The sequence below is a fragment of the Moschus berezovskii genome, chromosome 10, assembly GCF_049115385.1.
Source record: "Moschus berezovskii isolate FMDL1 chromosome 10, NW_MosBer_1.0, whole genome shotgun sequence".
NCBI classification, from domain to species: Eukaryota; Metazoa; Chordata; class Mammalia; order Artiodactyla; family Moschidae; genus Moschus; species Moschus berezovskii.
Genome location: NC_142469.1, coordinates 90,475,972 through 90,490,644, shown reverse-complemented (window position 1 = coordinate 90,490,644; position 14,673 = coordinate 90,475,972). Strand labels below are relative to the sequence as shown.

General features: G+C 37.4%; 1 protein-coding gene across 5 annotated transcripts in view; it reads left to right on the top strand.

Moving 5' to 3' along the window:
• SHPRH (SNF2 histone linker PHD RING helicase) overlaps positions 1-14,673 on the top strand; it is an 87,604-nt gene that overhangs the window by 12,671 nt on the left and 60,260 nt on the right. For all 5 annotated transcript variants that reach the window (XR_016038451.1, XM_055432910.2, XM_055432906.2 and 2 more), the window contains 8 exons: positions 365-583; positions 3,506-3,584; positions 4,233-4,383; positions 5,761-5,869; positions 6,370-6,626; positions 8,771-9,433; positions 10,624-10,875; positions 11,651-11,729. Coding sequence is in view for 4 of the 5 variants with exons in the window: in XM_055432906.2 (XP_055288881.2) it covers positions 365-583; positions 3,506-3,584; positions 4,233-4,383; positions 5,761-5,869; positions 6,370-6,626; positions 8,771-9,433; positions 10,624-10,875; positions 11,651-11,729 (1,809 nt within the window). In the remaining variant the exon portion in view is untranslated. The remainder of the gene's footprint in view (positions 1-364; positions 584-3,505; positions 3,585-4,232; positions 4,384-5,760; positions 5,870-6,369; positions 6,627-8,770; positions 9,434-10,623; positions 10,876-11,650; positions 11,730-14,673) is intronic.

The window sequence follows — 14,673 nt, the reverse complement described above, 5'->3', positions numbered from 1 at the left end:
GGAGCTATAAAAACAAAAGACAGCCTTTGCTCTCAAAGAGCATTACAGTTCAGTGGGGAAGGGATGAATACACACAAACAATTATACTACGAGAAAGACTGCAATGTATTGTTATATCCAGTGTATAAGAGTGTTGCATGAACACACAGGAGAATATTCTGATCAGGGAAAACAAAATGTCATGAAAAAAGTATCAGTTATATTATCTTGAAGGGTGGAAGCATAGATTTTTGATCAGTCAAAAGGCACACTAAGCAAAGCCCCAGAGTCGGGAGAGTACATGGTATGTTCTGGGAATAAGAATTGCTTATAGTTATAAATGTAGATCTTGTTGTTCTGAGTACACTTGTTCTTGGATATGCAGATGTGTTGGAAGAGGATGAGGAAGGTTCCGATAGTGAGCCAGAGGGACAGGACATTGATGAACTCTATCACTTTGTGAAGCAGACACATCAGCAAGAAACTCGGTCCATCCAAGTGGATGTCCAGCATCCTGCACTGACCCCTGTGTTGAGACCGTACCAAAGAGAGGCTGTCAACTGGATGCTACAACAGGAACATTTCAAAAGCACCCCTGCTAGTGGCAAGTATAAGATACTTAAAGGCGAATTGATCAGAGGGATTAGATGAGAGAGTTACGGTGGAGGAAATCAGTCAGTAAACAAATCATATTGAAAGCAGGGGATAGAATGGGTGTGTTACTGTAAACAAAATTATTTTCTAAGACATCCTTCAAAATTGACACCTAGAGAAATTCATTTATGAGTTCCCTCATCCATAAAAGTTTGAACTGATTTTTCCAACCAGAGTAAGGGCTGCCTTGATGGAATTTTTAAAAACCAAGAAATTTTTTTTTACATGCCTTTCCAACTAAGAATTGCTTTTGTAACCTGATCAGATGGGAATCATGCTAATATATGAAAAACTGTACAATTTAATCATGAATGTTAGGGACAGAAAGCAAGTTTATAAAAGTGGGAGACTAACGTGTGACTAATCTGACCTTCCTACTTATACTTATTTTCTTAACTCCACAAAATAAATAATGAAATGTCATCTGGTAAGTGTTTTCATAAAAGTAGTCGATTATTGGGAATCATTTGTGTCACTGCTTTATCATTGTCTTTAAAGGGATGGGCACTAGATGAGATTTTTACATGATGCTAGGAAGTGAAGTGCTAACCATTTCTCCTTTTTCCTATATAGATTTATTTTAATTAGTAATGAATATCTCTTCTGTATTTCTCCCACTTTTTTATTCAACAAACTTTTTAAACTTTTTATTTTGGAAATATCAGTTCATAGCCAATATTATTTCTTACTCTTGCTTCTCCCATATTCTGACTTATTCTGAAATAGTAATGCCACATGGAGAAGGAAATGGCAACCTACCAGTATTCTTGTCTGGAAAACCCCATGGACATAGGAACCTGGTGGGTACAGTCCATGGGGTTGCAAAGAGTTGGACACAACTGAGTGACTAAACAGCAGTAACCCCACATATTATATCATTTCATCTGTTAATATTTCAGTTTATTTCATTAAAAGATACAGGTTCTTTTAAACAAATATATATATATATAAAATGAATTTTGAAACCCTAAAATTTCTCAATATCACTGTCTCTCTTCCTTCCTAACCCCCTTTCTGTTTCTCTCTCTTTCAGTTCAGTTCAGTTCAGTCGCTCAGTCGTGTCCAAATATCTGCGACCCCGTAAATCACAGCACGCCAGGCCTCCCTGTCCATCACCAACTCCCGGAGTTCACTCAAACTCATGTCCATAGAGTTAGTGATGCCATCCAGCCATCTCATTCTCTGTCGTCCCCTTCTCCTCCTGCCCCCAACCTTTCACAGCATCAGAGTCTTTTCCAGTGAGTCAACTTGTCGCATGAGGTGGCCAAAGTATAGTTTGTTCAAATCTGAAACCAAATAACATCCATATAGTACTGGAATTACTTGGTGTCGCTTAAGTTTCTTTTAGTCCGTAGGTTTTATTTCCTCTCCTATTTTTTTCTTATATTTGTTGAAGAAATTTTATAGCTCTATAGAATTTCCTACAGGTTATTTTTTCTCTAAAATAAAATAATTTTTTTTAACTAAGGAATTTGATTAAGGTGTAACATAAACAGTAAATGCATAGATCTTAAGGGCACAGTTTGATAAGTTTTGATAAATCTCTGCATCTGTGTAACTAGCAATTCAGTTAAGACAGAACCAGGCTTTCCCAAAAGTAGACACTGGCCACCCATGCCTCTTGAGACTTGAAATGGGACTGTCCAAATTATGTGGTGTAAGTTTAAAATACACAATAGATTTCCGATAATACAAAAAGAAAAGAATGTGAAATATCTCACTACTACTTTTTATATTGATTACATATTGAAATGATAATATTGTATTTGATTAAATTAGACAAAAATATTAAAATTAATTTTACCTGTTCCTTTTAATATTTGTATCATACAGTGCTGACATAAAATATTTCCATCACGCAGCATTTTCCATCATTGCCTCATCCGTGTTCCTACTTCAATCCCTTCAGGAGGCAACCACTGTCATCATAAATTAGTTTTGCCTATTTTTGAAACAGACAATGATAAAATATGTCCACTCAGGTGGAGGGAGTTGCTTCTTTCAACATATGTTTTTGAGGTTCATCCATGCTGCATGTATCAGTAATTCATTGGTTTTTGTCCCCAGGCTAGATTTTGTTGATTAAATCACATGTGTCAATTAGTGGTTTTTCGGTTCTCTGTGGTTCCCATCTATCTTTTAATTTTTTTCATTTTATAAAACCTGTATTCCTACTTCATCTATTAATCACTGAGGAAGGTAACAAAAAATGACTAACCATTTCACTGGAAATAGAGACATACTTACAACTTAGCAGTTGGTTTAAACAACTTAAAATATTGAGAAGGGATAGTGAAAGATGCTGGTTGACACAGACTCAGTACTTCATTGCTGTAGTTTTAGATATTTTTTTCCCTCAGTTAAAGCTTTTCCTCTACTCAGACCCATATGAAAGGTTAGATCTGATATAAGTTAATGTATTAGCCCAGTATCATTTATCTGTGAAGTTATTTAATGATATAAGGTAAATTCTTTAAGCATGTATAAAAGACAAGCTGCTTTCATTTATTGGGTAAGCCTTGATATGTATTGGTTTTCTTTTCCTGTTAATCCTCTATACTAGTATAATTTGTACATTTTGCTATGCTTTGCATAATTAAAATACAATTAATTAAATTATAAAGTATCCAATAAAATATAATTGCAAGTATAATTTGCTTTAGTTTTTCTGTCTTATCACTTGCTTCTATGGAAAATATTTGTGCGCTTAACAAAGGAAGTGAAAGAGTAATATCTGAAGAATGAGAGCGGGTTCCTGGCCTTTTACCCACATGTATGTGTCTTCCCAGGGTATACTGACTGTTGACTTTTATTTTAATGTGATTATCTGGCAGAATGGAAAATAAACAGAAAATGGTTTATTTTTCTTTAGAAAATGCCTTACACTTTCTGTGGCGAGAAATTGTTACATCTGAGGGTTTGAAACTCTACTACAATCCATACACAGGCTGGTAAGGCAAAACTTTGCTTATGTGCTTGATATTGAAAACAAATATTATGAAAACCTATGTGAGATTGATGGCATATGTCTTCAGCCTTGGCAGTACCTCCAAAAGGCATACTAAATTAAAGTCTCATTAGACAGTTTTATAGATAGGATAGACATGGAATTAATAGCACTTGTAATTAATAGATAAATGCAGTAGGATAGACTTAAGATGTGTAGTTATTGATATTTAAAGAGATTATAATTTTAAGTAAAAATGTCACCTTATTATGGGACAGTTCATTAAATTTGTTAATTATATTATAAAAGAGTTTTAAGAATCATTAAATATGATTAGTGAATCAGTAGTTATTGCCATTTTTATTCACAGATTCATAAAGGTCACAGAAGGTAGACATATTTCCCTTTATTTATGGGAGGAAAAAAAATGATGATAGTACCAATTCTGTTTCTGCACGCTTAAGTTGTCAGCTCAGACAGTTTTTTTATTCTCATAGTTCTTATATTCATGATCTAGGGATTATAATTGTTGCAACTGAAAGTATAGTTTTAAAAAGCGTAAGACTTTTATGCATTTCTTCCAGTTCTCTTTAGGAACAGTGTGATTTATATTTGCATTCCTATGATGCGTTTTTCTTGTATTTTCCTTTAGCATCATTCGTGAGTACCCAAATGCTGGACCACAGTTGCTTGGTGGGATCTTAGCAGATGAGATGGGTCTTGGAAAGACAGTGGAGGTTTTGGCTCTGATTCTGACACATACTCGACAAGATGTCAAACAAGATGCTCTCACTCTTCCTGAGGTAGGAGGAGTACTACAGGGCTTGGGAAAGCAGAGCATATGTTCTCCAGAAAGCATCGTATGTTGAACATTTGGTTGGCACTTAAGTCAACACTTTCAGTTTATTCTGTGGCTTATGATTTGTATTAGTTGTTAACTTCACATAAGCACAGAAAATGGAATATTTGTGACCTGGCGAAGTTTTTTAAAGTGATATTGGCCAACCAGGAAGGGGATAGATATGCTGCTATTTATCAAGCTTCCTTCTAGTTGGCAGAGAAATTCTCTAGGAAAGTTTGATTACTTCCTCAAATGTTTTATCACTTCTTCAGATCTCCATATTACTGCTACATATTTTTGAGAGCTATTTTTCAAAAATTGTGCAAATCTCAGATATGTAAATCTAGGGGTCAAATAATTAGAACTTTGTTAAAGGATAAATAGCTTAGTAAGTAGATTTCTCATTGAAACGAAGAAAATTTCTCAATAAACAAAGTCTTTATTCTAAAATGTATGTGTGTTAGTTTCTCAGTCATGTCTAACTCTTTGCAACCTCAGGGATTGTACCCCCCAGGCTTCTCTGTCCATGGGATTCTCCAGGCAAGAATAGTGGAGTGGGTAGCCATTCTCTTTTCCAGAGGATCTTCCCGGCCCAGGGATTGAACCTGGGTCTCCTGCATTGCAGGTGGATTTCTTTACCATCTGAGCCCTTAGGGAAACCCTCTAAAATGTATAGTTGTGTTTAAAAATATAAATTTTAGAGTTTATAAGAAAAAAAACTTCACTGAAACTCATAGCTTATAGCTTATATTTTCAGATAATGAAATCGTCAATTAGCACATTAAATCCTGCCAAAATGAGGTCACTAGTTAAAGGCATAACTCTAATTACCTGTAGGGCCCACCATGCTCGCAACCTTAGCAGTTATATGATCTTCTGATAGGGTAAAGTTTGCAAAATTATCCTTTCAGATTTGAGTAAGGGATAGAGTAGGGAATATCTGTTTCCTTTGTAGAAAAATGAGTTGGCGTGTACAGTTTTAACTATCAGTAACTTCCTTTTGAGGGTTTTCTTCTCATTAGCTGTGTTAATTTTAACTTATTTTGATTGCTATTACAAATTCAGTGGGTTAATACAATTTTAAACAAGCCTTAACATGTTAATTTCAGAAGTTTCACACTTTAAGTAATTTAATATGCATAATTTTTAAAATGATGGCTAGCTGTTAACTCTGAAATAAAAAATAAGGTTTGTATGTGTGAATAACTTATTTAGCCCTTTCTTTCATAATTTGTTACAACTCTTTTGTATCTCCTTTATAGAAGGAGGGTTACTTTTGTGCAGCAACTCAGAATACTGAAAGCAAAACACTGTAACTGCTTAATGTTGTTTATATCAGGGAGAAGTGGTAAATTATTTCATTCCATCACATTATTCTGGCGGAAATGTAAAAAAGACAGAAACCCAGAATATGGAATTTGAACCAAAAGAAAAAGTTCAATGCCCCCGTAAGTATGAAATCTCTTAAAGATAGCACCTTTTGCAGCGATATTTGTTCTAATTCTTATAATCTTTAATAGCAATGTCTTATAATTGTTATAAATAATTGTTTTTACAGTTCATGGGGTCGCGGAGAGTCGGACACGACTGAGCGACTGAACTGAACTGAACTGGATACTTTGCATAAAAGTTTGGTTACAAGGCATATTATCTTAACGAAAATAAAGATTTATTCTTTGGTTTGACTTGATCCAGATAGTTTGTTGCTTAATTGGTAGATTAGCAAATTAATGTAATTTTCTTAAATTATTTTCATTACTGTAGTTTATTTCTTAATTGAGGTAAGTTTATTACATATTCTTCAAAATGATGATATACAGACAGCATGTCTTTAGTAAATCTGTATTTTTTACTTAACATGGTTCTTAATGCACATTAAGATTAACTGGTTTTGTTTTCTTTTCACTTTAATTGTTTTGACTGAGTTAGCATATCCTTTTGCATTTAGCTACACGTGTGATGATCCTGACAGCTGTTAAAGAAATGAATGGAAAAAAAGGAGTTTCTATTCTTTCCATCTACAAATATGTCAGTTCTATGTATAGATTTGATGTTCAGCGGAACAGGAGTCTTCTGAAACGGATGCTCAAATGTTTAATTTTTGAAGGCCTTGTGAAACAGATCAAAGGCCATGGTTTTTCTGGTACTTTTACACTGGGGAAGAATTACAAAGAAGAGGACATATATGATAAAACAAGAAAGCAGGTAACAGCATTTATCAAGTAGTTGTATGTGATGCTTTACAAAGTAAGTTGACAGATCCCTCCTGTCTAAAGCTCTTAGAGCCAGGTGATAAAGAAACATTAGGAAAAGCACTAATGGCTATGACTTCTGTTTTCTACTTTTTGAATAAAAGTTCCATCAGAGTAGAAACTAAAAATAATGTATTAATTGAGTGGATCATGCAGTTAGTTTGTAAATTATAATACAGGTTAAAATTAGCTTTCTTCACCCTCATGCTATTGTCAGCACTCAAAAAGCATGTTCCATCCTTTAAAAATGTTAATACATTACATCTGTATAGCTCTTTACATATGATTTGAATCTTTTATTTAAGTTCTCATTTTCCCTTGTCATCACCTTTTAAAATATTTACATTTTGTTATAAAACTTCTTCTGGGCTAATACTGCTAAGTCGTTTCAGTCATTTCTGACTGTGTGTGACCCCACAGACGGCAGCCCACCGGGGTCCTCCATCCCTGGGATTCTCCAGGCAAGAACACTGGAGTGGGTTGCCATTTCCTTCTCCAGTGCATGAAAGTGAAAAGTGAAAGTGAATTCGCTCAGTCATGTCCGACTCTTCGCGACCCCATGGACTGTAGCCTACACAGGCTCCTCCGTCCATGGGATTTTCCAGGCAAGAGTACTGGAGTGGGGTGCCATTGCCTTCTACAATTTGCTTTTAAGAAAATAGTTAAAAATTTGTGAATATCAATCAAGAAAAGACTGATGACAACAATTCAAAATGTGGAGTTTGTGAAAGAAATGGCAGACCAAAAAGTCCTCTTCGAAGAGTAGTGAGTCTCCGGCATTTTTTCCCCAGCCAGGTTAGAAGACTGCAATGAACTTCTGTGCTTTTAATAATCCTTCTGCTACCAAAAAAGGAAAATCTTCTTCAGTTAATGCCAATCATTCCATGTTAATGTCATTCATTCCTCTGTTCACCCTTGACTGTGACATCACTTCTAGGAAGGTGTAGCTGGCATCTGCCTCCCCAACACAGCCTCTGTCTGTTATATAACCCTCTTATGCAATCCTGTAGCATCATTTTAAAGGGTCATGCTCAGTTGTGTCCTACTCTTTTGCAACACCATGAATTGTAGCCCACCAGGCTCCTCTGTCCATAGGATTCCCCAGGCAAGTATACTGGAGTGGGTTACCTTTTACTGTTCTCTTTCCCAACAGACTCCTTTGAGACCAGGAGCTAAATATACCTCATACTTATATCCCCAGCATCTAACATGTTGCCTGGCACAGAATTGGCATTCAATAAGTAATTGCAAGAGGGTACACCAATAGAAAGGAGAAAGAAGGAATTTATTTGTGTATTGCAGTAACTAGTAGATTAATTTTTACTTTGGTTAAAAGCTGTATTTTAATGCTTGATATTTTTATTATTGCCCCTGTTGTTGTTTGGTCACTAAGTCATGTCCAACTGTTTTGTGACCCCATGAACTGTAGCCCATGGACAGGCCCCTGTGTCCATGGGATTTCCCAGGCAAGAATACTGGAGTGGGTTACCATTTCCTTCTCCAGGGGATCTTTACAACCCGGGGATTGAACCCATATCTCCTGCACTACCGGTGGATTCTTTACCACTGAGCCACCAGGGAAGCCCATAATTGCCCTAGTTTGTATTATAAACTACCAGTCTTTTATTGATTTAGACAGACTGTAAATTATAAGAGGTTGATAGCAAAATTAGTAGCTCCCTTGGATTTTCCTGGTGGCTCAGACGGTAAAGCATCTGTCTACAAATGCGGGAGATCCGGGTTCGATCCCAGTACTATTGCCTGGAAAATCCCATGGACAGAGGAGCCTGGTAGGCTACGGTCCACGGGGTCACAAAGAGTTGGACACGATCGAGCGACTTCACTTTCAGTTTATTTTAAATTTTGTTATTTCCAAATCTTAATTAAACAACAGTAGAATTTTCTTTTCCTTTTGGGCCTGCAGGGAGAGGAGTTCATACAGAAGTTTGAAAACCACTGATCAGGAGTGATTCTCCTCAGGCAAAGAGTGACAAAGACTGCCTACGAGATTTTTTTTGTAAAGCACATGAAGTTGGGTGTTTAATTTTAGCTATGTCACTCCATTGAAATAAATTAAATAAATAATGTTTTTCATAGGCAGTGGGGAGTCCAAGGAAAATTCAGAAAGAATCCAGAAAATCAGGAAACAAGGACACAGACTCTGAATATTTGCCATCAAACACCTCTGATGATGATGATGATGATCCTTACTATTATTACTGCAAGCCCAGGAGAAATCGTAGTAAATGGAGGAAGAAACCTGTTCCGTCCACAAAAAGGGAAAAAAGCCAGCTGAACGTCAGTCTCAGCCCACAAGATCAGTGTCCACCTAGCGGTAGCTCTGAAATCACTGATGCTGCTGCCTCTGAAAGTCCATGTGTCTTTGAAGTCGATCCGGAACTTCCAGCAGAGGGCCGAGCTGGCTCTCTGAGCCCTGTTGGTGGCGGCGGGCCGCGTGCTGATATCACGGGCCCCTGCGGTTCTCCCGGTTCTCGCTTTGAGTGCGTGTGTGGCGAGCTCGGCCGGGCGGACCGTAAGCCTCGCGTGCAGTGCCTGCGGTGCCGCCTGTGGCAGCACGCACAGTGTGTGAATTATGAAGAGAAGAGTCTGAAGACGAAGCCTTTCTACTGCCCCCACTGCCTTGTTGCGATGCAGCCAGTGTCCACAGGAGCGACTCTGATCATCTCCCCCAGCTCCATCTGTCATCAGTGGGTGGAGGAAATCAACAGGCACGTGAGCTCCTCCTCTCTTCGAGTCTTGGTAAGACAGTTTGGACTCTTTAAAGGGATAGGAAAATGTAAATGTTTGCTTATGATACTTTTTATAATCTTTGTCACCTTGTTTTTATCCCCAAAATGAACTTAATGAGATAATCATATTAAGTCAGAACTTGAAGAGGAAATTGAGAATAAGAAAAAGTATGGTAGACTGTTTATTCTTTTCCGACATCAGAGTTTAAAGCACTTTGAATGGAAACTTATGAAAGTTTTTGAAAAAGCCCTTAATCATATAAGGGAGAACATCTTTGTATTCAGAAAGAAATGCAGTCCAAAGGCAGCATTGTTTAATAGTTATCTGCTTCTTTGATCCTACGCCTTTTAGCTCCAGAATCTTCCTCTGACGCCTCAGTTACCCCTTCTGTAAAATAAGAATTTACTCATTCAACAAATATTTAGTGAACACCTATTGTGTGCCAGAAATTGTGCTAAGTTCTAAAAATTGTACCCCCACACACTTTGTGAAGATTAAATGATTTGATAAAGTGCTGGCACATAGTGAGTGTTCGTTTAATGTTATTGGTCACTACTGTTAGTATTTTTTACCCTTTGTGTTCTTCTTTTCTTCTTTCCACACAAATGTTACTGGAGATTTTCTATATTTCGGCCACTATGATAGGCACGTATATTACAGTTGTTTATCAGACACCATCTTTGCCACTGAGGAGCTCTGTTCTATAGAGGAGATAAACCTTGGTTTGTATCTTGACTCTACTAGTTTTGAGTAAGTCACTTCATGTTTCCTATGTGTGACATAGGAATAATAACAACTAATGGAGTTGTTAAAGATGGGAGATAAAACTTTGCAGTGCTAAAACATAAAAGGCATTCAGTAAATAGTAGCTCTTATTGTTCTACTTTCTCATAGCATTGTGCTTTTGCACAAACTATTAATTCCATCTACCCACCCATGAAAACTCCTGACTGTACTTCAAGATCTACTGCAAATTTGAATTCCTCTCTGAATTTACCTTCTTAGCCATAAAATTGGTCTCCACTGTGATGCTATCGCATTTACTGTTACAGTTCCTTTCACATTGCTTATGTTTTTAGTCTTCCACACTAAAATGCATCTTTCTCTAAATAGGTCTGGGATGTATCTTACAGGATGTTTGGTTATAAACAGAAAGGGCTCGGTAAGGGTATAAATGAATGTCTGTGATTATATCCTAGGTATATCAAGGAGTGAAGAAAGATGGTTTTTTACAGCCTCATTTTTTGGCAGAACAGGATATAGTCATCATTACTTACGATGTCCTCCGTTCAGAACTAAACTATGTAGACATCCCACACAGCAACAGTGAGGATGGGCGTCGCTTAAGGAACCAGAAGCGCTACATGGCCATTCCCAGTCCTCTTGTAGCTGTGGAGTGGTGGAGGATCTGCCTTGATGAAGCTCAGATGGTCGAATGTCCTGCTGTAAAAGTGAGAATTTCTGCAGAATCGCTTGAGGGCTGGGGAAGAGACTGGAGGAAACTGTTCATAGGAAATTTAATAGTTTACATGTAGTTTAACCCACAGTATTGACATTTGCCATAAGTTTGCCTTTGGACACTCTGCATTTGTTTTCTCTTGTGCTTGAGCTGTATAATCCTTAGAAATTATTTGGTACTCAGAATCATTGCTCTATCTGAAAAGTTCATGTGTATTTGAACAAGATGGTACTTTTTATGTGATGCAGATCTAAGTAAACTCTTCTTAGGGACTTTTATCAGCGTTTCTGCTGTGTGGAGTGCTCTCACCATACAGGCTCTGGTAACTGACAGCTTTTTATCAGAGACCAAATGGTAATGGAAAAATGCTAGAGGAAAAATTTTATTCAGACTTCATTGTATGTCTTTATTCTGTCTTCTTTGCCCAATCTGTGACCCAAACTGAATTTATAAGTCATGCCTATTAGCACAGTGGTTCTTCTCATCTGGAGGATAAGGTGGTCTAGGGAATGTATCAGTCAGTTTGGGCATTTTCATTCTACCCATACATGAACTTCCATTCCTTTTTGAAGGGACACATGGCAGCCTCCTGCTAATAAGAGCCCCATACTAGAAGATAGCCCATTGAATATGATGTTCAGTATTGAGTGTGATAACTATTCTGTAAGGGCATCTGATCTGAAGCCTGGGCTTGAGAGCTGTTTTCATAAGTAAACACAATCCTTCTGCATTTTTCTTGTGTCTGTCTTTTCGTTCTCTCCCATCAGGCTGCAGAAATGGCTCAGCGCTTGAGTGGGATTAACCGCTGGTGCATCAGTGGCACTCCAGTACAGAGAGGATTGGAAGGTAATGGATGGTTTCCTCACATATTGCATTTATTTGAAAAACTTAAAATTTGAGCAAAAAGTATTGATTAACTTTTGCTGAAATCCGTAGGTGATTATGCATATATTAAAATATATTTATATTTGATCCTAATAGTTTCAAATTTCTTCCTTTTTAAATGGAATCATGTGCTTTTTGTTTTTATGTATATATATGAAGACAGATATGTAGTGAGTAGTCCTACTGTCCTGATTTGAGCAGTTATAGTGCCTGCCTGAACACTGTAGACACAGGTCTGAATTGAACTCAAAGTTCCAAAATTGTGAGTAGAAAACAGGGAGACCCTGACAAGAAAGAAAGAGGGAAAGAGAGAAGAAAAAGGAATTAGTGTCACTCAGCTGTGTCTATAAAGATAAGGACTTCCCACTCACACGTTTTAACTAACGATGCTTCTACATGAGTCTCACTCATATAACTAATTTTTCCCATAGAACACAGACAACATTTTTAAAACTTTTGTCCAAGTTGCAAATATTTGAGACTAAAAGTTTAAATAAGTAAATGTTGGTTTACGTAATAAACTTCTTGAAAAACTGTCACTAAAATGTGGCTTAATTATAAAAATATAAATATCCTTAGTCCTATGGCAGATATTTATCTTCAAAACCTATCATTCTTGAAAATTCAGGTTTTCATGTATCATTTGTTCTTAGCAGGATAACTTACCATTCTGCTAAAGAAAAAATATCAACATCTATTACAGTGACCTGAGAAACACTATTTTTTGATGATTATTTTTAGAGGAAAAAGTTTTTTAGGAAGATGTTTAAGTATACATTTAAATACCTGTGTAATTTTAAAGTTACATTAAGATACATATTTGTAGAATAATATCAGGCTAATAGAAAACAAAGATCATGGCATCTGGTCCCATCACTTCATGGGAAATAGATGGAAAAACAGTGGAAACAGTGTCAGACTTTATTTTTTGGGGCTCCAAAATCACTGTAGATGCTGATTGCAGCCATGAAATTAAAAGACGCTTGCTCCTTGGAAGGAAAGTTATGACCAACCTTGATAGTATATTAAAAAGCAGAGACATTACTTTGCCCACAAAGGTCCGTCTAGTCAAGGCAATGGTTTTTCCCGTGGTCATGTATGGATGTGAGAGTTGGACTGTGAAGAAAGCTGATCGCCGAAGAATCGATGCTTTTGAACTGTGGTGTTGGAGAAGACTCTTGAGAGTCCCTTATACTGCAAGGAGATCCAACCAGTCCATTCTAGAGGAGATCAATCCTGGATGTTCATTGGAGGGACTGATGCTGAAGCTGAAGCTGCAATACTTTGGCCACCTCATGCGACGAGTTGACTCACTGGAAAAGACTCTGATGCTGGGAAAGGTTGGGGGCGGGAGGAGAAGGGGACGACGGAGAATGAGATGGCTGGATGGCATCACCGACTCTGTGGACATGAGTTTGAGTGAACTCCGGGAGTTGGTGATGGACAGGGAGGCCTGGCGTGCTGTGATTCATGGGGTCGCGGAGAGTCGGACACGACTGAGCGACTGAACTGAACTGAACTGAACTGAATGATAAAGCCAAATTTAGAGGTCTGCTGTTACATTGGAAACTGTCCAACATGTTGATATTTAGGTGTTAATAAGCTCTCATTGAACTCAAAAGTTAACTTAGAAGGTATAGAGAAAATGCCTATCACAGTTACTTTATTCTCATTTTAATGTTAAAAGAATATGAGCCGTAATTCTGCACTTCCCTGGATACTTAATTTGGGATGAATAAGATGTTGGCAGGTGTTTTGAGCAACTGGCACCCTAACAAATTTTTGATTAATTTTTTAAACAGCTTTATTGAGGTATGAATGACATATAATGAAACTATAAATATTTACAATGTAAAATTTGTAAACTTTTGACATATGTATTTACCAGTGAGTTTATTTCCACAATCAACATAATGACGCCAAAAGTTTTCTCATGTCCAAGTTACCTTAAAAAATAGCATGTCCTGAATGTTTGGAAATTTAGTTTATTTCTTATCTTTTCTTCCATGATTCTCTGATATCTTTAATACTATCACTCTTATAATGTATCTGGCTTTTTGTTTTTTGGTTTTTTGTGTGTTAATAGTAACTGCAGTGGGAATGTTAGACTGATGTGACTTCAGTTCAGTCACTCAGTTGTGTCCAACTCTTTGCAACCCCACGGAGTACAGCACGCCAGGCCTCCAAGTCCATTACCAACTCCCGGAGTTTACCCAAACTCATGTCTGTTGAGTCGGTGATGCCATCCAACCATCTCATCCTCTGTCATCCCCTTCACTCCTGCCTTCAGTCTTTCCGAGCCTCAGGGTATTTTCAAATGAGTCGGCTCTTCACATCAGGTGGCCAAAAGTATTGGAATTTCAGCTTCAACATCAGTCCTTCCAGTGAACACCCAGGACTGATTTCCTTTAGGATGGACTGGCTGGATCTCCTTGCAGTCCAAGGGACTTTCAAGCAAGTCTTCTCCAACACCACAGTTCAAAAGCATCAATTCTTCGGCACTCAGCCTTCTTTATAGTCCAACTCTCACATCCACATATGACTACTGGAAAAACCATAGCCTTGACTAGAAGGACCTTTGTTGGCAAACTACTGTCTCTGCTTTTTAATATGCTGGCTAGGTTGGTCATAACATTCCTTCCAAGGAGTAAGCGTCTTTTAATTTCATGGCTGCAATCAGCATCTGCAGTGATTTTGGAGCTCAAAAAAATAAAGTCAGCCACTGTTCTCACTGTTTCCCATCTATTTCCCATGAAGTGAGGGGACGAGATGCCATGATCTTATTTTTCTGAATGTTGAACTTTAAGCCAACTTTTTCACTCTCCTTTTTCACTTTCATCAAGAGGCTCTTTAGTTCTCCACTTTCTGCCATAAGAGTGGTCTCGTCTGCATATCTGAGGTTATT